General features: G+C 39.0%; 1 protein-coding gene across 1 annotated transcript in view; it reads right to left on the bottom strand.

Annotated features, from left to right (window-relative positions):
• dnm3b (dynamin 3b) overlaps positions 1-24,435 on the bottom strand; it is a 38,107-nt gene extending 13,672 nt beyond the window's left edge. Inside the window, exons 1-15 of the mRNA XM_041803931.1 lie at positions 24,141-24,435; positions 23,453-23,816; positions 20,088-20,161; positions 19,724-19,873; positions 15,761-15,964; positions 13,434-13,532; positions 13,077-13,237; positions 12,609-12,751; positions 12,330-12,465; positions 9,013-9,080; positions 8,318-8,456; positions 6,193-6,279; positions 5,228-5,298; positions 4,996-5,050; positions 1,780-1,893 (exon numbers count right to left, since the gene is read on the bottom strand). Of these exons, the coding sequence (XP_041659865.1) occupies positions 1,780-1,893; positions 4,996-5,050; positions 5,228-5,298; positions 6,193-6,279; positions 8,318-8,456; positions 9,013-9,080; positions 12,330-12,465; positions 12,609-12,751; positions 13,077-13,237; positions 13,434-13,532; positions 15,761-15,964; positions 19,724-19,873; positions 20,088-20,161; positions 23,453-23,613 (1,662 nt within the window). The 5' untranslated portion in view covers positions 23,614-23,816; positions 24,141-24,435. The remainder of the gene's footprint in view (positions 1-1,779; positions 1,894-4,995; positions 5,051-5,227; positions 5,299-6,192; positions 6,280-8,317; positions 8,457-9,012; positions 9,081-12,329; positions 12,466-12,608; positions 12,752-13,076; positions 13,238-13,433; positions 13,533-15,760; positions 15,965-19,723; positions 19,874-20,087; positions 20,162-23,452; positions 23,817-24,140) is intronic.
• Between the last annotated feature and the right edge of the window lie 670 nt (positions 24,436-25,105).

The following is a 25,105-nucleotide window of genomic DNA, read 5'->3' as shown; positions in this document are numbered from 1 at the left end:
AGAAATCAGTTTAGGATTGACAAGAGGCTAAGACCACTAGCGCTACGAAACAAGTGCTATGAATTTTTTTCAATAGTGTTTTTTTTTTTTTAACCATAATCAGCATTATTTGCCTGCTGTGATTTAATATACACGGAATTTGAATTTGATAAACTGTGCCTGATGTGTAATAACAATTAACATTAAATATTAAAAAATCAAAACAATTACTGGGTACCAGTTTAGCTCTGTAGTTAGAGTAGGCATCAATATACAGGGGCTACAGTCCTCAATGCACTGGTGGTGGGATCGATTCCAGGTCTTGGCGCTGTTTGGCGCATGTCTTCACCCTGCTCTCTCTCTCCCCATGTTTTCTTTCTCTCTTAAGCTGTCCTTTCTAAAAAAAAGGCAAAAAAAGCCCCAAAAAAATCTTAGAAAGAAAAAATAAATTACGTAGATTTACAAGCTTTGATAAGACAATAGTGCACTGATTCTCGAACAAAATAAACAGACAACTTGATCGGATAAAATCCTTTGGATTTGTTCAATCAAGTATAAGCCCTGGAACGGGCCCAAAACACTCCTTTTGTTGCTAATTAATTCAAAGTGGTAGATTTCCTGCTGGAGTTAGGGTTTTGCTCCAAGAGACTTATTTGTATATCTTCCTTAGCTGCATATGCCCACCAAATTTCATACTCTGGATGACAGTCACTTTTGGGGGTGTTCCATGGAATCACAAAAGGTGGCGCTATTGAGGTAATTCTTGAGGGCCATCATGAAACCTATATCTGCCTTGCATTTTTCAGACTGCACCTGTGTGTACAATCTTTTGAGCATTTTAAGGGGCTCAAAAAGGGAATGGGGGGCATGAGACATGTAAAAATGGTAATAACAAACATGACTGATTTCAAAAGGGCTCTTGCACCACTCTGTTCTTGGCCTAAAACCACTTCCACAAACTCTCCAGCATACTGTCAATCACATTGTCCCACATCAACTGTTACGGCCAACTAATCAAATTACAGTCAATCATAATGTGTAACTTCACCAGACACAGGACCCTGAGCAGGTCTGACACCTGAGCAGATATGGTGCCTACACCATGAAGATGTGAATACTCAGTTCTAGGGCTCGACAATTATGGAAAAAATCAAAATCATGATTAAATGAAATTGTTTTCATTGATTACGAATAATGAACTATTGTTCCACATGTGATTTGGTTTGTGCTGTAAATATTTGTATAATTTTAAAACAAATAATTGAAATTTTGTATATTTTAATGTTTAACACTCCATATTCTTTCCTTAAAAACTACTGAAATGATTAATAATAAATAAATAAATAGATCTTAATTATTTTTTAACAGTGTAATTATCAATTATGTATTTAATACGATTAATTATTGTTTAATAGAATAATTTAATATTGTTTGGATTTGTTATTATCAGTATTATTGTCTATTTTCTTTTTATTATTATGATTGATGTATTATTCTCTTTTTATTTTATCAATTTAAAAGTTTAATTATTGTAAGGGAAGAAAATAATTTTATGCCACTAATTTGGACAAGCATACACCCTAAAAGATTGGTTAAAATTAGTCAATTTAGCTAGAAACCAAGAATAATTAAAGACACGTCTCAGTTTAGGCATCATCTAAAATTGAAGATCTTTCCAAATTAAAAGTCAGACTTTTTAAGACTTTTTATGGCCTTGTATTTCAAAATTCTAATTTACGACTTTCTAAGACTTAAGGATCCATGGGAACCCCGAGTGATTAAAATGTGATTAAAACCCACCTCGTCATCCTTGAACCAGGAGAGGCTCTCAGCTGTCAGCACAAACCAGTACTCTTTGGCTCCTCCCTTCATGATGCTGATGTTGTTGATGGTCAACCAGCCTTTACGAATCACCTGAGGGGACGGTAAGGTCAGAAAGTCAGGGGTTGCATCAGTATTAAAAAGAGTAATTAAAATACACACAAGATAATAGCAGGAGCTCTTCAACTGTAATCTTTTATTAGAGATGAAACAAACAACACATCATGTCTGATGCATGAGCTGTGATTAAATGTGTGTGAGGTCAGGTTAGGTGTGTCTCTGTGACTCCTTCAGAAAATAGCAAAGAGTGTGTGTCAGTGCAGTGTCATGCAGGGATCTGTGTTAGTTAAAGGTTACCATTGTGTTACAAGTGTTTCAAGTACACAATAGAGCATGTGTGTCTGCTGCAGTAAGTGTTTTAACCCTAAAGGCCCTACATAAACAAGGCTGCAGGCTCAGTGCCAAGTGATCATAAGGTTAGATTACTGTCAGTCTTGCACCGCCTAAGACTCACTAAGGAGGTTACCCAAACCGTTACAAAGCCTTTCTGTCAGAGGAACAAACACACTAAGTATTTGGGAAGTGCAATGTCTTCTACTGCAAATTTTAGACTTAGAGATTCTCTTTTTTACAACAAAATGAGGAAAACATTTCATTCTTTGTCTAGCTGGCAACCCCTTGTAGTCTGCAGACTTTGGTGGGTGGAGGGGGTGTTAGAGAGTAAACGGTTAGATAGTAAACTCTTACAATCAAGCCTGATGCGGGAGGAGAGGAGGCCTGCAACAGGAAGGAATGTGGCGGCTTTAGAGACCTAAAAAAAATGGCAGCTTTTTCCTAGTACAACATGTCTTAAAGAAAAAGCCTCTGCCCAACATTAGCTTACAAAACCATGACCTGTCAGAGTGAAGAAAGAGACGCTGACGGGTTGTTATGCAGCAGTGCCGGAGAGAGCACCACACAATGGGCAGAAGTGTTACTGCAGGCACAAAGGACATTGCAAACCATGACCCACAATGTGCAATACTCACCCACACACACCCATAAGAGGGCAGCTGAGATTCTCACTAAGGGATGGGGATGAAATGCAAAGTGGCACCTTGATGACACAGGAGGGGGTTCAGAGAAAGGGAAACGTCTCAACAACTACACCAGTGATGATGGTGGAAAAAAGTAACAGAACCCAATGTGCTTCTTAAAGTGAGATAAGACTATAAAACCAAAGGAACAAATAAAACACAGTACAAACCTGGTGCCAAACTAAACATAACACAGCATGCATTATTAAAAAATATAACAATGCTAATATATGAGCATAAGTAAAATAAAATGCGCAAAGGAAAGATTTACTGAAATGGGAGATCAGCAGTCTGTTGCACCAGCTATGCTTAAGTTCTGCTGTGCAAATCAGTGCAAAGCATTTTTTTTAATGCAGTTTGTTAGGGTATTACATCTTATGCCTAAATCTATTTAAATAGGCTAACAGCTCGTATATATTCTAACTGCTGATGATCCACAAAAGGCTACATTAATGTATGTAAAATATGATAACTAACTATATCAGACTCTGATAGTCTGCAGTGTAGTGTAAAATTACAACAATTGACGGCAGTCATTAATATAACTGCTCATACATACAGTGGATTTTTCCCAGCTGAGGTTCATTTTCAGCAGGTTGGTGTTCCTCTTTTTACCAGATGGGCAGTACTGTGGTACCCCTGTGTGCTTTTGTCAATATTTTGCAAAGCGAGCTTTGGCTACAGGTTACATGCCCTTTCAATGCAAAATAATGACAAAAAACACAGAGGCTTACTGGGTAAAAATTAAATGCTTCAAAAATGTTTGAAAGTGCGTACATTTGAGCCAACATTGTTTCGTGGCCCATTTTTACCAGCAAATTTCTGAGGAGAAACTATCCATCTGATACACCGTATAGACTAGCTTCCTGGCTGGTATAACCAGTGGGTCCTTCTTAAAGGAGCAATGCTCACTGAAATCACTGGAAGCTAATGTCACTACTACTGCTAGGTACCTCATATGGCCCAACTTCAAAAATACTAAAATATCCCTTTAATGGGATACGTAGATGAAATTAACTGGTATTTGTGGTTATTTGGAGTACTAAAGTAGTCTGTAACTTTTTGTGAATTTGCAGCTGAACAGAGCTCGCTGTTGCTGCACAGTGCAGAAAAAATATTATCTCTGTGCAATCTTTTTCTGTTTAAAGCACATGGAACAATACTTCATATTTTTAGCTCCTGTCTGATAATAGTGTTTGATTTTTATTCCTCAGTCTCTGAGAGAGGGAATAAAGACAGCACATAGATGCCATTGTGCACAGAGGAAGAGGGAAAAATGGCAAACCTTGATTTGATTGTCTGTCCTGATGCAACTCAGTTTACCAGTAAAATGTGAGTGCTGCAACTATAAATCACTAGTAAGCCTGTAAAAACATCATTTGTTGGGTCTTTTTGTTTGATTCTTTATTTGTTTTTTTCTTGATGCATTATATAAAAGGATTGAGCTAAGAGGCTCCACTAGCAGGAGGCATGCATGCACACCAACAAGTGTTTGATCATAAATGTATTTGTTTTTGTCTTATTTGGTTTTTAAACACCTTGCATTTATACTGTATTCTGCTGCAAAAAAAATCTAGGAATGGTTTAACTGAATTAAAAAATAAATACAGCCCAATCCTACTCTGTATCTCAGCTTATAGAAAATGAAAGCAGACTAAAAATCCAAGTCATACATTTCTAAAGGATGTAAACTATTCAAGAGATCCAATTGCCAATGCAAAACAGCCAATGTAAAACCTTCTGCTCCTTCTTATCCTTTAAGCTGTCCCATCTTTCAGAACCATAAACCAACACATGACAACCATATTTTAAGGAGGACTCTATACCTACTAGGAGCTAAGATTGAAGTTGTAGCTTCTGCCTAACTTGGAACTATCACAACTCCTCTAACATCTTACAAGAAAGTAATGTATAAACTCTGTCCTTAATGACAAATTACATTCAAACTTTTGAGGTAGCTGGTGCAACCCAGTGCATATCTCTTTCATTTCAGTCTTTCTCACTCTCTCTCTATTTTCTGGAGCAGCCATCCTGCTGCTGTGTGGTTGTGCACCCGTCCCCGACCTTGTACTTTCTGTTTGTTTTTGTATATGGCCGACAAGACGTGACAAATTCTCACCTGATTCCCCGCTGAACTCTGGCTCTTGTTGGTCTGACTGCTCCTCTGCTGCGCACTGCGGCGGACAAACAACAAAAACAAAGGCAACAGGACAGACGGGAATGTCAGGGAGTAAAAAGGTGAACAGAGGTAAAAGAAGGACGTTGTGTAAACATTTGTTTTCACCAGGATGACATTTTGAATCATAAATAATTCATCACTATGGAGTCGTGCTAATAGATGGTTTCTTTACTTAGCAAAGCCGATGAAGTCTTCGTGGTTGGTGTTGATATAAGAGAGCTGGATGTCTATCAACAGCAGAACCTGGAATGACACAAAACAGTTTCCATGATACCACTTCAGATCAATTTTATGAGAAACAGTATGATACTTTAGGGATAAGTTTTACTTTTATACTGGTAAAAGTTTGATTGAAAGTTTAATGAAGTATCTTACTAATTAAATGTTGGTTCAATGGAAGCATTTCAGTGTATTTTCTTTATATATTTTAAACTGATGACTGATGACTGTACAGAGAACCTGCAGACATGTGATTGCTATTACACCACTCACTACAGTGCACGGTACCTTGAGGATGCTCCTAAACAGAAAAACTTATGAAAACCAGACTGAAAGAGATATTCCTCTGTACACAGGCAGTGATCTTAGAGCGCACATGAACACCTCTTTGTTTAGTTTTTTTATTGAAATAACATAATATGCTCATCATACCACACAATGACGAAGAGGACTCTTTCTGTTTTTAACATCTCATTTAATTTAAAGTACAACTAGAACAGGGCTACATTTTATCCTGTAACACCGGTGTTTTTCTTGCATTGCAGTGCTTCTATAATAAATGTGACATTATAGAAAATGGTGTTTAAAGCTTCATTAAATGATTTGCATGAAATGTGCAATGCACAGAGTACTGCAGGAAATTTGTGAACAGGAGTATTTATTTAACACATGTAAAAGGTGAATGAGATTTTGTGCTATACTGCTCTAATATACTATATGTTTGTTATCTCTAAAAAAAAACTAGGCTAAATAATTCACCCTGCTTGCAATCTTTGTGCTAAGATAAGTGAATCTGATTTTCATTTAACCTGCAGACAAGATGTTACGGGAATTTTTTGTCTTTAAAGAGAAAACACTTATTTAAATGTGAGTCTAAGTAATTTTTAATGTTAGTGTTCATTGTTACTAGAAAGTTACCTGGTCTTTGGCCCGACTTTCTCTGTCTCTGATATGAGACGTCACAATTCTCTCAGTTTCCTCCCGCAGCATGGGGAAGCACTCAAGCTGAAACACAAGACAAACATTATCACTCATTACATATGATGACTAGCGGAGTATTTTTTGACTGAAAATGGAAACTATGATATTCCAACAATGAATACACAAAAGTTATCATCTTTTACATTTATTTAACACTCTATTTTTTACGTTTGTTTAAATCAATATTTGGTTGGATATCTTTTGATGGTGAACAATTTTCTCAGTTTTTTCCCTCTAATTCCTGTTTCCAATTCTGCCTACTTTCCTTCTCTACAAAACAGTATAAAAGCCTGGAAGATAATTAAATGAATACATGAACACAAAAACTATTAATAATAATAATAATCAAGTAAGTAAACAAATGTTTACAAAGTGCTTTAACAGACAGCAAAAGCAAGACCTCAGGGATTCACAAAAAATGAAAAACAAATTAGCAATAAACTAGACAGAGAAAGCCTTGATAATTAAACAGAAAGTCAAAACAAACTGATACAGATGTCTATTAGCATAATTAAAGGAAAAGGAAGGACATAGATGATGATGAAGGCAGTTAAAATACTGAAAGATGAAAATATATAGGGAAAGACAGTGATATTATATGACAGTAAAATCATGAACACACATATAAGAAGACGACATCACATCATTAGCAATTAAACAAAAGTAAGACAATTAATAGCAGATAAAAAGAGAGGGAAAAGGCATGAAACTTAAAATGAAATAAAGGAAAAATAAAATTACATTCTATAAATGCTGATATTCACAACCAAAAGATCGGTTGTAAATTTGGACAGAAATGTATCTGCCAATACCGAGAACTGCCTTTTAAACTAATACCTGCCCATACTGATATATAGGCCAATAATATTGTGCATTCCTGGTCTCCACATGTCAGCTCTGTGACTGACTGGCAACCAGTCCAGGGTTTACTCCATCTCTGTTTTGGTCCAGGTTTTGTACTATTATGTTCTTGAGTTTCTCTACTGTTTTCTAGTGTTTCTAGTGCTTAGTTATGACCTTTTGTGTTTCATTATTTCTTGTAATGTTCTAGTGTTATTTTGTAAATCCCTTTCCCTCCCTGTGTTTGAGTTTCCCTCCTTGTGTTGTGTTCTTTGTATTCCTTTTGGCTGTAGTTTCTTTGAATCCTCCTGTGTTTTCAGTGTTTCCTTTGTTTAGCTTCTAGTACAGTTTTGTTATCTTTGAGTCTTTGTGTGCTTCTTGTTTAGTGTTCCATGTTTCCTGTTTTATTTTGTAGTTGACTTCCCTTGTGTGAGATTCCATTTTTGCTTCCTGCTTCAGTTTCCCTCCACCGTTATTACCCTCACTAGTTTCACCCGAGTCTCATTACCCACATCTGTCTCTCCTTGTGTAATCACTCCCTGTGTATTTAAGTTCTGTGCTTCTCCCTGTCCTTTGTCAGTTTGTCAGATGTCTCCCCAGTGTTATTCCTCGTGATTCTCCCTGTGCTTCTCTAGTGTTTATGTCTGTGGATTTTGACTTTGAGTTTTGTTTCCCTGGATTTATTTTTAAGTAAGTTCTTTTGTTTGTTTAATTAAACCCTCCTTAGTTCATTCCTGCATTTGAGTCCTTCGCCTTTTGTTTTTGCATTTTTGCCTGGACTTGACAATCTCTTGCTTAATTACAACCCCATACAGATGACTGGAGATAGGCTGGATGACTCCCAACATTTCTTTGAAATTGACTTCCTAGCTGCTACACTCAATATTTTGAAGAAGTATTTGTATTAAAATGTGGTTAGTTTTCAATCCCAGAGAAGGCTACTCTACGATAGAAAGGAGGATTCCTCCCAATTACGTATGCCGTTTTTTTTTTTTTCATAAAACGCTAAACAGTGTTTTCTGTGAACAACTTTATCCAACTATTTTTTTCATACTTCAACACCTCTGCTTCTAACTCACAAAGCCTCATAAATGAATTCATTGACCAGGGACTGCAGATGGAACTACCCTTTTGGCTAACTCTGCCATATTAACAAAAATGCTGATTAATATGCACCAACCTTGTAAAAAAAAGAAAAAGAATAATAAACCACACGGGTTACCTTTGTGGAGCACTGGCGTACGACATTAATCAATTCTTGGATGACCATGTCAACACACTTGACACACGGCTCCTTCAGCTTTATGATCTGCTTCTTTACGATGGCCTCAAACGCCATGTCAGGGGTGAACAATCCAGTCCTAAGATGCACCAAAAAGATGAGAACAAGAAACGATTGTTGTGAAAAGGGGTTTCCCTTTTGGATGAACTCTACTTTCATCGTCTTTGAGTTCTGTTAGCAGCGATAATAAACTTATTACTGCATGCAATCTGGAAAAAGGGGTCATTGCCCTGATTAAAACCAAACTGATGTCATAAAAATAAATATTTATGACATGAACTAGCCTGGGTGTAGCTTTTAGAGAAAATCCCAGCTTTAATTTAGTTGTGAACGTCTTAACATGTTGGATCCTCTCTTGCTTAGGAGCACTTCTACTACATAAACACTTAAACATAAAGAGACACTCAGATAACAAAAAAGGAAGACAATAAGCCCTTCCCTTTTCACAAATCCTGATCCAAAAATGTGTTTAAGCCAAACCAAATTCAACCTGTTGAGATGCTAAGTACATCATTAGTGTATTTAACTATCTGTTAATCATTGCATTTTTACCTGTGCCTCGTAAGAGAGAGAAGCACGAGAGAGCTAAGATCCCAGGTTAGTATGTTCTCAGGAATCACGTGACAAATTCCTACCTGATACCGTGGATGTTCTTGATGGCGTAACTGATCTCACGACGCATCTCCTTCTCATCACACTCCATCTGAGGAGAATGGAGGAGGAGTTCAGACAGCGTATATCAAGAATACAGACGTACAAATATAAAAGATGGGTGACAGCTTGAATACGGCAGACTGAGAGAGATCAAATATAATTATGACAGAGGAAACTGGGAAAAGGAGAAAATAGACTGTAAGTAGTACATAAAACATCATTTGTACTATGAATTCAAACAGCAATTGATAAAAGAGAAGTTATTTAGGGATCATTCCAGAGAAACTCACTAAAAGAGAAAATAAAAGGCCATCAAACATAGATAATAGTGTGTAAAGGGAGTTTGAAGGGAATATTGTTGTGAACAAAGAAGAAGGGGAGGAAATAGACTTCAAAAAATCCCATTGTCTTATTTTCAGCTCTCATTAATAAATTATCTTAAAATTGAAAGAAAAATGTTTAGTAGGGGAGTCATTATTTCAACTGTTCTAAGTGCAGTTAAGATTTATGCAGGTATCTGGCAAATAACAGTGTATGACTAAGAAGGCGTTAATAAATATAGGGGCTGCAAACAATCGTCATTTGAATAACATGCCCTGGCCTCGCCCTCAAAGTTTCCGACATGGATATACATAATACAGCAGTGACACCGCAATCCCTTTATCATGGTTTCAGCCAGCATGTCAGAGAAGTAAAGGGAAATTTAATATTTGTTCATTTTTTAGCCTGAAAAGTGGCATTAAAGGGAATTAGAAGCACCAGGTGTGGAAGAAAATCACCACTGTTATTAACAGCACTGTTGTGGACAACTGAACTCCAGCTGATATTAGAAATTTCACTTATTCATCTGTGATATATAACCCATATATGATAATACCACAATGCTTTCCATTAGGATTATAACATAAACAATAGCTTACATCTGGGTCAGCTGTGTAGATATCAACAAAAAGGCTCTTAATAGAAGCAGCACATTCACAGAAGGATGCCAGCCTAAAACTTCCTCGACTGAGATAAGAGTGGCTGTGATACCTCAGGTATTATTATCATAAATAAAGGCTATTTATAAGTACAGAGGGGCAGACAGTGATATACCTGTTTACGGCAGAGATAAACTGCTTTCCTTTGACTGTTCATGAGACTCAAAATGAGATCTAAGAAAGCCCAAGATGTCTGGTGGCCAATTAAAAAAAATGAAACATCTCTATAATTGATATCTACAGGGCACAGGTGGCCTAGTGGTAGGGCTGGGCGATTATGGCAAAAATCATAATCACGATTAATTTAACTCTTTTCCTCAATTACGGTTAATGAACAGTTATTCCACCCTTTGCCTCAGTTTGTGCTGTGAATATTTGTTTAATTTTAAAACAAATAACTAAAATTCTGTATATTTTATATATTTTCTGCACCCCCTTCCTTTCTTCATAGTTTACACACACAGCACCTCACCTGTTTCTCACCTGTTCTGCTTTCTTTCTCTCCCTAACTGTGTTTCTGCTTTATTTCTATCATCAGTAACCTTTTTTATAGTAAATAACCTTTCAACGTACGTCGTCATTATTTGTTTTCACCCGCAAATTGATTTAAAACAGCTGATCCGTGCAAGGAAGTTTGATGTTTATTAATTCACACTGAGAATCAGCACGATACTTGATGAAAGAGTCTCTGTGCAGAGAGAGAGCTGCAGAGCGAGCAACCACTGTGCACCTATTGATTGATCACAGATGGCACCGATCTCTATAACTAGATATCTTTGGGGTTAATTTACTAATGTATGACGCCCAGATAAGATTGTTTGGTCACGTATTACTTTGATCATATGTCTCATACAAACACTGGCCTGATGTGCAGAGAGAGAGAAACGCTCAAAGCAAGCCCCCCCTCGCCGCCCCGCAGTTTAAGTTTTACTCCGTAGCGCTTCCGTGTAGTATTGGATGGCAGGACAGCAGGTTTATGTCGGTTATTGGGTCTAAATGTCGGTTCTGATTATTTTTCAATTAATTGCCCAACACTACCTAGTGGTTTATGGCACACCCAATGTATGTGGTCATCCCGGGTTCGAATTCAGCCTGTGGCCTGCGGCCTTTCCCACATGTCTCTCCCCAGTTCTCTCATCCCTGTTTCTGATTCTATCCACTGTCCTCCATTATCAATAAGGGCATAAAAAGGTCCCCCCTAAAATAAATAAATAAATAAATAAATGATATCTTTAATGTTAACAGCTTTCATTTCAAACATATCAGTAATAATTCTTATATTTCATAGTGCTGGATGAGCTCCTGTCTATTGCAGCCTCCAGCCACGCGTCCATGTGCAACACACAACACACAGTGTAATTATTCAAATCTCCAGACATGCCGACTGATTATGATCGACTATAAAATAATGTTTTTTTGTTCTTTCATTGTCAGCTCCTAAACATCCTCTCCAGGGTTATACAGTTAAACTATTTGATGTAAATCACTCCTCTTTCTATTGAACCCTTAAATTATTTACAGCGGTCCAAAAATACTTCCTATTAAAGAAGCTAAAGTTAGCTTGTTTCCTCTTGAGTTTCATCTTTTTTTCTGAATCACTGCAGTTCTGTTCTGGTTAAATCTCCCATGATATTGTGGTATTACGGGTACAGACAAACTTTAATAATTAGTGAAAGCGGCTGTCTATGATATTACTAAATTGATAAAGAAAGGCTCATTTATCACATGCAACAAGTAACAAGGAAATCAACTGAAAGCTTGAGATGTTCAGCATCACTTAAAAAGCAGCGTTGCTCACAGGGACTGTCAAACGTTTAGTGTGATGTTAAATAACTTTCAGAAGCCATATCTAATCTATCACTGCCAGATCCATGCTGCACCACAAATCCACACTGAGTTGAAAACTTGCGTACACATGCTCAGACCAGATGTGGGATTTGAGCGTATCATGCACTCTAGTAGAGATTGATAAATGCTGATCTGTGCTTGTAAATGACACCCAAATTTTTGGTGTAAACACATTTGATAAATGAGGGCCACAGTCTCAAAGAAAAAGCCAGAATATGGTGAAAGACGCAGCTGGAGGCTTTTTTTTATATATATCTTATTCTGACTTGCCTACACTTACATGTTTCTTTAAATCTTATACGGTCAAAATTTTAAAGGGTGTAAGGGGACTTGTGATCTGAGAAAATCCTTGAACCTAATTTAATGATTAGAAAAAAATAAAACATAACTTTAACAAAAAGAAAGGCCAACTAAGTGCACAACAGCTGATTTATGTGCTGTTTTTCCATCTTTCCTGTCTAATATATCACCTTGACCAGCTCAAAGGGGAAACGCTCATGGAAGATGCGGTTGATTTTTGCTCCACCAGACAGCTCCACCGTGTCCACCTGATCCCCTGAGCCCTCAATCCTTTTCTCAAAATCCACTGAGAACTGCTGCACCATCCTGAAAGAATAAAATATGGCAAATAAAAGACCACTTAAGACCTCTGAAGTCTAAAATATAAGCTTATAAACAACAGGTGCTGGGGGTTTTCTGAACAAAATGTAATGTAAAAGCTCCTGTTGTGGGAAAAACGGGCTACTGACTGCAGCAGCTGCTTGGTTTTGCGTGACGGGTCATCAGGTCGGTATCCCCGGTATTCCTCGGCCTCCTTGTCCAGAGCCAACAGCTGGGACTGCAGCTTACTGCGGAAAGCTGGCAGGGTGTCCCGGATGTGGTTGGTCAGTTGCTGTTGAGACAGAAAGCCAGCAAAATGGAACAAAATACAATCACATTGGAGATTATGTTGTGGGTATTTTAGAAGCACGGAGATTTAGCATTACAGACTTCAAAGACAACATAACAATCACATTCAAAGAGGGAGCGTGGATCGCTGGAGTGATATCATAAATTATTAGGAGCTGAACTAGAAAGCACATTTTCCACCCACTGACAGTCTTGTATCACCCACACTGATGTTCAGTAGAATAGCAGTGAAAAAAAAAACAGGCCGCCCTCTTATTAATCATGTAAAGTGCTCTGTGGAAAAGCTCCAAGAGAAAATCTATACTCACCTCGTTGAGCACTTTCTGCAGACGCGGGGTGCCCATTCTGTCAGCCATATGCCTGTACGAGGGGTGAGAGAAGAAGAATTTCCTCTCGGCCTCAAGAGCAGCTCTGATGTCTTTTTTCCCGTCAATGTCCTTCTGACTACGATTCACCACTCCAATATATCCTGAGAATGATTAAATAAGGACACAAATTGAGGGGCATAATGAATCATAATACAAAAAGACAAACAGCACAGGCTAGATAAACAGACAATAGAAGTGAGAGAAGCTAGAAGGGAAATGTTATTAGAAACTTTGATTACAAAGAAAGAGGGAGAATTCTAAAGTGAATGACAGTGCTCCTGTTAAACACAAACACACCTCTTCGCAGCGGAAGCAGCTTGTTCTCCAGCACATCTCGTGCATCTGTGCCTTCGTCCATCAAATCCAGTTTGGTGATCACTCCAATAGTCCGAAGACCTAAATAACATAAAGAGTTAGGAGACGGGATGCTGCTACAAATGAACTAATAGGGCTAAACTTTCCCTTTCTTCCATGATAAATATGAAATTAAACATATAACCTAAAGCTATATTTTGGTGGAATGTGAACCTAAAAGTAACATAAAAAACTGATGATACCTCTAAATGGGAGTATTTTGCACCATCTTCTTCCAACCACTGCTATAGTGTGAATGAGTGACAGGAGTAATAGTCCTCTTTGATTTGCTGCTCATTTAGGCTAAATTCATTCAAAGGCCACAGACTTTCACTCATGCAGGGTGTATACAGAAAATCTGGCATTAAAACTAAAATTGTATCAAGACTCTCTTCATACATTTTAAGACCTTTCTGAATCTTAGATTTCCAAACCATCACATTAACAGTAAAGTGTGTTTTGTGCTGATATTAAAGACAAAAATTACACCAACCACATTGCATTAAAAACCCCGCATGTACCAATCATTTACATGCATACATCATGCAATCACATATAGTTCACTTGCTAGCATGAATCAAAGCAGAGCTTTGAGGATGGACTGATAGCTCAGTGGGACAGATAATGAATGTGCTGAATAATGTCAGATCTGGGAGAGTTTCAATAAAATCTTGTGAATAAACCTTTAAATAACAAACAAAAGGAGAAAAACTACTCTACAACCTCTTTGGATAAATACAGGCACTTCTCAAAACCTTAGCATATTATGAAGAAGTTTGTTTTTTCCTTTGATTTGATTTAAGAAGTGGGCTTTCCATATACTTTAGATTCATCCATTATCCAAAAAAGGATTTATAATACAGAAATGTTGACCTTTTGGAAGATGTAATAGGTTGCAGCTCCTTTTACACAAATTATTGCATCTATGTGATGTTTATTGGAGTCAGTCAGCCTGTGGCACTGCTGGAGTGTTATGAGTCCATGTTGCCCTGATAGCAGCCCTGAACTCATCTGTACTGTAGTCTCTCATCCTTCTCTTGACATTACCAAGAGATTGTCTATGGGGTTCAGGACAGGCCAGTTGGCTGGCCAGTCAAACACAGTAATACCATCAGCAAAGCAGTTTCTGATACTTTTGGTTTCACTGTGGACAGGTGCCGAGTCCTGCTGGAAAAGGAAATTAGTATCTCCATAAAACTCTTCAGCAGAGGGAAGCATGATGTGCTCTAAAATGTCCTGGTAGATGACCGACAGCATCGACTCTGGACTTGATAAAGCACAGTGGACCAACAACAGCAGATGACATGACACCTCAAACCATCACTGACCATGAAAACAGGAAACACTGGACTTGGACTTCTCCACAATTTTCGAATATTTTAAGATAGTGGATTTTGGATTTTTGAGAGTGGTAAGCCATAACAATCAAAATTAAAAGAAAAAATGTATTGAAATGTTTCACTTCAAATGAGATGAATCTAGGATATATGGAGATTTATCTTTCTGAAGTAAATCAACGGAAAAAAAGAAACTTTGCATGATATTCCAACATTTTAGATGCACATGTAAAAAACAATAAGCAAGGAATTTAGGACCTTACAGTCTTGTATTTAAAACTTTTTAGTACTTTTTAAAAGCCTTAAACAGATAGTGTTTCATTTTAAAACAAACACAAACATTCTGCGTCTGCATCTTAATCCAATCTGTGCATATTTAGCTGCCTCCATCTCCTCTCCACCGGCTCCCTTTTAAATTCTTCCACCTCACTCTCTTTGTCTAATACAATTCATCTCTCCAAGATGACAAGGTCATTTCGTCCGAGTTCTCTGCTTCTGAGCTATTTCATCCCCTTCTCCTCTCCCGTCTGAAGGTCAAACTACATAGGCATTAAATTCATTTCTCCTCCTTGACCTTCCTTGTTTCTTATCTTCATCTCTTCCATGTTTGTTTTATTTCATTCTTACAGATTTTCTTTCCTCTTCTTCCATCATATTTGTCATCTTTTAAGGCTCTTCGTTTTCTTCTGAATATTCTCTAACGATAAACAAGACAACTGATCAATCTGTGAGGGGAAATTCTGTTTCCACATTTAGAAAGTCATTGAACAAGGTCAGACGCTGAGCGCCATCCCTGCAGCTGGTTCAGGTTGCACTCACTAACCACATGGCCTTTTTATCCAGGCTTCATTTACTCCAATTTCACTTTCCACATCTTTGCTACCACCTCCATTACTCCAAAAATCGTTTCCATCATCTCCCTCCGTTTCTCACCCTGTGGGTCGACATCCTTCGCCAGTTTCAGAGCGTCAGAGTTGGCTAGGTCAGTGTTTGCCGGGGTGACTGCCAGAATCAGGCAGCTCTCTCGGGTGATGAACTGCATGATCATGTCTCTGATCTGCTGCTCAATGTCTGCAGGCTGGTCCCCAACAGGCACCTTAGTGATCCCCGGCAGGTCGATGAGAGTCAGATTCAGCACTGCAAAGTCACAGGAATAAAATATAAGAAAAGCTGGCTATGACTTTGTAACATTTTGGTGGGAAAAGTCAGAAATTCACTGTTTACTGTGAGGACTTTAGATCAACTGTGCAATGTTTTTGTACTAAACACATCCAAAAAAATCTGTTCAGTGTTATATTCATTATTTAATCCATATGTGTATTCATTTCTTACTACTTACATCCTGAAAATGTAATTAATATCTTTGTGTAGATTTTAGAGCTGCAGAAAACCTCACAAATCACATAGTTACACAGTTAATGACAGACCAAGCTAACTGACAAATCATTGTAAATGCAGATGTAAGGATGCTTCCTTTTATTTTGGAGTTACTGGTATTGATGTAGGACCATAGACTGTATAAAACATGGATGTGGTATCTCTCTTCTCTGGCACTGAGGCGGGATAAACACCTGTATCTTTTTATCTCTAAATCCCTGATTGGACGTACACCATCCTACATAACATCTATGCTAAACTGGATCACTGGACATTGGATTTGGTAAATCTGCATTCAACTTTTGTGCTCCTAAAATGTGGAACAATTCACAACAAGGTCTTATAATTGACTCTAGTTTCTCCCAGACAATTTAGGATGCTCTGAAATCATTTCAACACAATGTGCGATTGTTTTAACATGGTTCTTCGTTTTTCAATTTTGTTTTTATGTTCTTTTTAGTATTTCCACACACTTGCAAACGAGGAAGTCCTCAATGATTATTTATACTTAAATAAAGGCTAACTAGAGTCAATATATTTTGAATGCTGTCTCAAACTGACAATCTAGAAACAGGTAAAGACATGGAGCTGAGGAGGGCTTTAAGCCTCCTTGACAGCTACAATACAGCAACATGTCAGTCAGTCAGCCTCTACTAATTGTACATAACTCTTAACTTTGATATAATCAAAATGAATGCATTACAACCCCCTCCCCCTTACAGTGTGAATAAAAAACATGAGCTATTCAGATCAAAACTGTTTTTTACTATAAACATATCAATTAGTGTGGTAAAAAATGCTGTCTTATTATGAATGTTGATGAATCTTCCTAGTTTTGGAGTCATCCCTGAGCAGACACTCAGTAATGATCTTGCAAATCATATGGACTGGCCACACTCCATGTTTTCATCAGACATCCCATGCAATGGATTTATGAAACAGACTATCTGCCATGTCAGGTAAGACGGTCATAACCTTGCAAAGCAGACAGATTTGCCAGACTCCATCTCTGTCATCAGGCAAATCCATCTTGAAAAGCTCCAATCCACAACGTTTGTGCCAAACCGAACACTGTTCGAACCAATCAGCATCATTTGAGGAGAATGAGGCGGTAGATACGTCAGGGGTTTAGTTTTACTGAAAGCCATTTGCGGCCTCCCGTTTGGCGATTAGCTTGGATACAGCTCTGGTATAGTGTTGACCAGAACTGGACAATGTTTCTGTATGAAATAAAGAATAAAAACAACCCTAAAATCTTTGCATAATGGAAAAGATGTTTTCATTCGTCTGCGACCTACTTCACACGAGTTTGTAAGAGCTAGCGGGGAAAGGGTTAGTCATTGTGTGAGTGGGTATATACAAAGGCTGCTAGAGGAGTGATTTGCTCAGGCATAGCCACAGCAGCAGGTTTTTCAGAACTAGACAACATTTCTTTATCAAAACAAGGGCATAGAGCAACACTAAAAGATTTTTATGACAGAAAGGATGTTTTTGCTCTTCTCCCAGCTTGCTGGGGGATGGGTTTGAGATCGTTAAGGGTGGGGTTTGCCAGTGTATCCAACGGCTGCTGCCGCAGTAGCTATTAGTTTCTTTTTAAAACAAGAGCAAAGGGCCAAACTGAAAGCTTTTCTTGGCAGAGAAGACATGCTTGCACGTCTCCCGACCAGCCTTGGCACCACTTTTATTCACTGAGAGGTTCGCCCGCCATGAATATGACAGGCAGAACATTCCTCTAATCACCTTCCAAGAATTTTCTGAAAAGCCCTGCCCTTCCAAAACACTTTATATGGGAGCTTTCCCAGATGAATGTGGCATGTCAGGTTAGACACTCAAGGAACTGCATTTTTTTGTGCATTTCCTCACTGGCTTTATTATTGAAGCCGTGGAGGATGTGGAGGCTGTATGATTTGAGCTGAAAAAATATCGTGCTAAATAAACCTAGCTTACATTTTTCGACAATTTAAGCTAACATATCTATAAATCTTTTTTGTAGTTCTGTATGTTTGAAATCCTCTGTGTTTGCAATGCAATTGGATTCAATACTGTGTTTAGTGTTTGGCTAAACAGATAAACCATACCTAATTTTATTGACCCTTTCACCTTTTATCCTAAATATGTTGAATAATGGTGAGACAGTTTTGTTAGTTGTTTGATCAGCTGAGATAAACTACAGATAGTTTCATTTTTTGGTGGGAATAGTAAAACTAACATGTACCTACAGACTTTGTGCAATAAGCAAACTTTTATCCAGATTGGTTATAGGTAGATTTACCTTTAGTAAGCACTAAGCTACATTAGATGTACAGACTGTGGAAAAATTGGAAGCAACCTGAGAGATGTCAGACATTTGGCTACTAAAAGGGTTTTTTTTAAGCCAACCTGCAGCTTCCGCCATTTAAAACACTGCCTCAAACTAACTTCAGCTCAGCCATGAAACAGACAAAGAAGTGGAGTTGAGGGGAGCTTAAAGCCACCTGACAAACAGCTACACTGTGCTGGCTTTCAGTCATATGAAGGAAAAACCAACAGGCACTCAATCTCATTCATCTTTTCTGCTATCGGGCTGCTAAATGCTGAAAGCAGGAATTGACTTGTGCTCAGGTCAGTGCTTGCTTTAAGTCTGAGTTGTGTCGTCTTTATGCACTCTGTCACTGTATTCATAGTGCTTGTAGTATATTTTTCTGCTAGACTGTTGTAACTGACATGTAAATATGGTTGTCTAATTTCTGCTGTGACTGTTTCCCTGATGTTTCCCCAGCTGTTTTGATTTCTTTTAATAAGGCTTTGTAGACTGTAAAACTGAATTGCATTTTTGGGATAAATAGAGTTGCCCGAGTCTGAAAAACAGCCATACACCTAACTATGCATAACTCACACCCTCAACCACGGAGACTGCTGCTTGATTAGACTGCATTTAGCAGGTAGTGCAAGATGAAGTCTAACAATTTTCTTGCTTTAGAAGTTGTACAGTTTAATTATTTAGGAATATCTTAGGATATCAAGACACAACTCTGATATTCTTGGATGTTAATTGTCCATACTAACAGTTTTTGAACAGAAAACATTCATGTAAGGTCTTAGCTAACTGACTCCAAGATATTCAAATTAATATTCCCTTTTTTATTCTGAATAAAGCTCTGAAAGTAGCATTCATCATTCAAATCTGACTTTTTAAAAGCTCTTGTGAAAAAGGACAACACCTAATTAAGCTGGTTATAAAGCCATATAAACATTTCAACATACTTTCATCTTTTTAGCCTTATCAACAAAGTGCCTAAAAAGAAATAGCTTCCTCCTTTCAACTCCTAAACAATGTAGAATTCATTCATTTATAATTTTTGGAAGCAAAACCATATTCTTTGGTTCTGATGACCCAGTTTTTATAATCACTTTTTGCCAGCAAATCACACAAGAGTGTGAATACGATGACTCACAGCTTGCATAGTCCACTCTGATTTACCAGTGTTATTGTGTGCTATTGCTTGACAGTGAAAAGATGAGAGAATTATGAACTCTCACCATGTGGGGAGTAAACTCGCAGGTTGATGGGGACTGGAGATATGCCTTTGTTTGCCCCTGTGACCCTGTCCGTCTCTGCCTCGATCTCTTGGCGAACCTCGTCGAACTCTGTGAATTTCTTCCCTTTGCAATGCAGAAATTCAGCCCATTCTGACAGGATGAAAATAAAGACCACACAACCTAGATTAGTGGCTGTGCTGCATTTGTATGCAAAAAAAAAAAAAAATCAGTTTAAGAGGGAAAAAAGCCAGGGGGAAAAAGCATTTCTGAAGAGGAAAAGAGGAGGCTGCATTCATGTTTATGCATCTTTGTGTGCATGTGCAAATGCTTGCATGTGTGGGTGTATAAATGTGTGTGCTCCCACCTGCATTGGCGCTGATAAGCTGCAGAACCAGAGGCCTGCGGGTGACAATGCCAGATCCACGGGGCAGGAAGTCCCTGAGGAAAGACAAATCTGATTATATCAAAACCACAGCCAATAAAACAAATTCTTTTAATAAAGCAAAGGCAGGGGCATAGGTTTTATTTTATACCTCCACTTTGTTTCTCTCCTGAAGGAAAACATTTCTGATAATTGCACCTTTTGCAACAGCATTCCAACTGCAGACCTTTCAATGTCACTAATCTGGTATGAAATAAGGTAGATAATGCAAGCACGGACGAATAGAAGCCATTTTGAAAAAGATGATTCTGTAGTTTTAACTGCTGCAGCTGCAACAGTAATGCTGCAACACTACAGGACAAACTGACCTGATAAACAACAGGTGGAAAAAAAAAGCTGCATCACTGACAAGAAGCTTTCTCATTTAAAAATGGTGACTCCACTGTTTCCTTGGGGGATCCACACTGACTCATGCTATATGTGTGCAAATGTGTATCCAACTGAAGATGCCACAAACAGCTAACCCTTATGCTAAAGGTCTTTTCCAAGAAACCTAATTAACACATATCAACCCCCAGAGCTCCCTAAAGAGGTAAGGGTTAAGAAAGGCGAGCCCTCTTCTTGTTCATTCAGTGCTGCGCACAAATGGTTCCGCACAGACGACTCATTACTCAGCATCACGACCCTAATTGAGGGCTTGAGCAGGAAAAAAATCAATGCATCCATCTTACCCTGCACAGATGCTTTTTTTAAAAAGCAATAAAAGTCACTATTTGGTCACACATATACGTACACATAAAATGAAGCTAATTGCACTAGCTGTGTTTGGTAAAATGAAAGTTCAAGAAGCACTCTGGTGGTTTTAGTTAATATTATTCTACCCAGGAGAAGACCTCTAATAAAACCATATGGAAGAAATATCAACAAGTACATATATCTGATATGAAAATGTTCAACCTTTTAGAATAAACGTCTTAAGAGATGAATTATTTTCTTGCTATGAGCTGAGCTACCTATTGCTCTGGACTTTGGATGACCACAGTCCTTAAAACAGCTTAAAAAAACAGTGAAAAACAACCAAAAAAGACATTGATACAACTTCAAACAGTAGGAGAGCAGTCAGTAAAAAATATTTCAGTGGACAGCCATCTGGTGGACATACTGTGCTTTCGGAAAACTCCCAAATCTATTCATACTGTTATTTAAGGATATTTCATACTACTACTGTTAATACTTGATCAATCTGAAACCTGCAACATCCCTGTATCTAAATCATAGATGGTAAAACATAAGAGATATATTATACCAACGGCTTAAGAAGGCATTCATCTATACATTGCATTTTAGATAAATGCATTGCCCCCTGATAACAAGTACATTTCAAAAATCCAAAAATATGACCATTTCTAATTATACTGACAGCTAATATATTGGCAGTAAATATCAGCCTACATTTGCTGATAATATCAGCCTACATTGGCTGGAAACAGCATATCAGCCTACACTGGCTTTCAATTTCTGCCTACATTGGCTGTCATTATAAGCCTACATAAGCTGAATATCTCAGCCTACATTTTCTGTCAATATCAGTCTACACTGGCTGTAAATATCAGCCTACATTGGATGTCAAGATCAGCCCATAGTGGCTGGCAATATCAGCCTACATTGGCTGTTCTTATTGGCCTAAATTTGGCTGTAGATATCAGTCTGCATTGGCTGTAGATATCAGTCTGCATTGGCTGTAGATATCAGTCTGCATTGGCTGTAGATATCAGTCTACATTGGCTGTTCTTATCAGCCTACATTGGCTGTAAATATCAGCCTACATTGGCTATTCTTATTAGCCTACAATGGCTGTTAATATCAGCCTACATTGGCAGTAAATATCGACCTACATTGGCTATCAATATCAGCCTACATTGGCTGTTAATATCCGCCTATATTGGCCATAAATATCAGCCCTCATTTTCCGTCAATATCAGCCCACATTGGCTGTTAATATCAGCCTATTTTGGTTGTCAGTATTGGCCTATTTGCTTTAATTATCTGCCTACATTGGCTTGCAGTATCATCTTACATTGATTTAATATCTCAAGAAAACAGTGCTAACAAGTCGAGATCTCAGGACAACTATCACCTGTCACCACAGACAACAGAGTAGATAGAAGAATGGCTGTATGTAGAAGCTTTCTAAATTAAGTGTGGCATATTCACACTTGAGGGACTTGTTGAGACAGGTTGAAAACTCCTGTGTTAATATTAGAGGAATCAAATATCACTCAGTCCTGAAAATGGCATAGGAACAACAATACTATATTTCCCATGGTGCAACTAAGCAGCAGCTTTCATTCAACCCTTAACTTACGTCTTTCCATCAAATTTTATCCCCCAGATTATTATACATGTCATATTCCAGAGCAAGAAAAGATAAAGAGCAAATTTAATAAGCTAAGTCATGCCCTACCAAGCCAGTGAACTGAACTTTTAAGAGGAAAAAATGACACCCTCTGTTTTTATATATCCTACCAGTGCACATATACAGCATGCACAGCTAGATAAATGTTTCAATAGTTATATTAAGGGAGCTTGTTTCTGCAGATATTTGAATCAATTACATGAACAAGCTCTCAATCTAGAGGTCTGCCATGCATTTGAAACACAGAGCTGTAGAACTGAACAGTATGTTATTGATTGGATATAAGGCTCTTTTAACAGGCTGAAGCACATCATGTAGTAGGCATGTAGGCATCTGCTCTGTCTAACATTTCTTGTCTATTGCGTTATCTTGATGTAAGTATAAACTTAAATTACTTATTATTTAATCGCAACTTACCGGAATCCGTTGCGAAATGATGAAGATTCATGTGTGTTTTCCGACACTTCTGCGTGTACACTAGGATTATGGTTTAAAATGGCAGTGATGCATCTCTGCAATTTCCATTTTATGCAACAGAACATGACTGTCATTTTTACAGGGTCAGCGGCATATTAGAGCCTGTGAAAAGATGCCTGGGTACTAAAATAAAAAGGCGATGGCTATTTCTGGTGACTGTGTGTGACAGCAGTTGGTGCTGATTGGGTTGAAATCCCCAAGTGCTGCTGTAACCCAAATATGCCTGCCCTCCTCTGGATGTAGCCACAAGGCAGTGGTGTGAGTTTGGAATATTTAGGCTATTGACTGGAGGAAAACTGAAGGTGTGTGATTTCATATTGTGCAGCAGCGGTGACTTTAAGCTTCAGGGAGAGATGGTTTGAACTCTGCACAGAGATTGGCCTCATAGGCCTCTTATGTCATCCTCAAGGTTAGCTGGAGAAGGGATTATACTATTCCTGGAGGTCAAATTTACCTGCCCACAAAGTTCTCCAGCACGGAGCTTTTTCCCGCACTCTGCCCACCGACCACCGCGATCTGCGGAAGGTCCAGGTTGCAGGCCTGCCCAATGGAGCTGAAGGCATCCTGCAGCCTGTTGACCAGTGGGATCAGCTCCTCCATGCCACGGTTTCCCATGGTGCCTTTAGACTGAGGGACTAAGGATCAGCGAATGGAGAGAGAGAAAAGGAGGAGGAAGGAGGAGGAGGAGGAGGAGGAGTAAGGGGGGTGGAGGGAGGATGTGTGGCGCTGCTATATTAGTCCAGGATACCGCGGTGCTTGTTGATGTAGTGAAGTCATCTAGCCGCGCGTTGCCCCGAGCCAAGCGAGGGTCGGAGCGACTGTGGAGGCAGAGGAGGGGGAGGAGGGGGCAGAGAAGAGAGATATGAACGGACAGGGACAGACAATTGCGCAGTTGCTTTCAACAACAACCATAACCTCTCATGCACATACACAAACACACGCGCAAACACAGCGAAGCCTGTTGTTTCAAGGGCATTTGTTGATTGGAGCTCCATTAAGCCACAATGAGCAAAATGGTGCGTTCACGGCTCCACAAATCCCACACAAACACGCAAAACAATACATTCTTTTCTGCATGCACATGAAAAGATAGCATCTGCTGAAATGTATCATTTTAGTCACATGTGTTGCTGTGGACATACCCCGCCTCAGGATTCCCTCGGTGTTTTCAGTGTCCGTTGGTCTCGGTCGCTGTCCGGTGCTGAACCGACGCGCAGATCAGGCAGCAAAGACGAGTGACCAGACCCTGCACGATTACACAAGCACCACCTGCTGGATCTTATATTCCCGTACATTAATCGTGTGTGCTTGTGTGTTTTCGTACAGGTCGGCTGGATGTCAGAGCGGCTTCATCCCGAAAACAAATTCCGCTCTGACAGATTAATCATTTTTCGCCCTCTCCTGCGCTCCTCTCCGCGGTGTGATTGCGAAGCTGCGTCTCACTCCTGCACCGTGACTGACGCTGCGGGGGACCAATGAGAAGCGCCAGATTGGAGACGAGGCAGCGAAATGCGACGTCCTTATTGGCTGAGCAGGTACAGGTTAGGCCTACCTGAGCCCGCCCCCTGTTTACATCCGTGCCTTCTCTGCCGTTGTGAGTCATGCGGCACGGCTGCGCATCGCTGCTACATTAGAGGTGGACGCGCTGCCTCAGATCCTGCAGTGGGAGCAGGAACCAGCATCTGTCGTAAATTTTCTACATGATACAGACTGTGACTGTCATGTTATGTCACCGAGTTGTTAGCATGTTAAAATCAAGCCGTGATTGAATGCATCCGTCATGAATTTATCACGTTTTAAACCGAATTCCTACAGGCTTCGCTCTATCTGGACACAGACGTATATGCTCGCGCACAGATTGTCACTGCAGGCCCAGGCTGGTGGAAGCGGTCATGCGTAAAAGGACGCTGCCATTGTGCCTTAACCTCTGTCAGGACAACCTATGCGCCACATCACAACTTTCTGTCCCCACTTGTGCCTATGTGCCTATCATCGTGATATGATCTAATTTACTTAATTGATCCTCAAGCCTGCTTTCAAAAAGACTGAACGATATCTGATATGATTCAGGGACATAAGAGCTCTGCGCACCCTCCTCCATTTGCCT

Source organism: Cheilinus undulatus, linkage group 13, assembly GCF_018320785.1.
Source record: "Cheilinus undulatus linkage group 13, ASM1832078v1, whole genome shotgun sequence".
Lineage (NCBI taxonomy): Eukaryota > Metazoa > Chordata > Actinopteri > Labriformes > Labridae > Cheilinus > Cheilinus undulatus.
The sequence above is the reverse complement of the archived record's forward strand: the minus strand, read 5'-3'. Positions and strand labels throughout refer to the sequence as shown.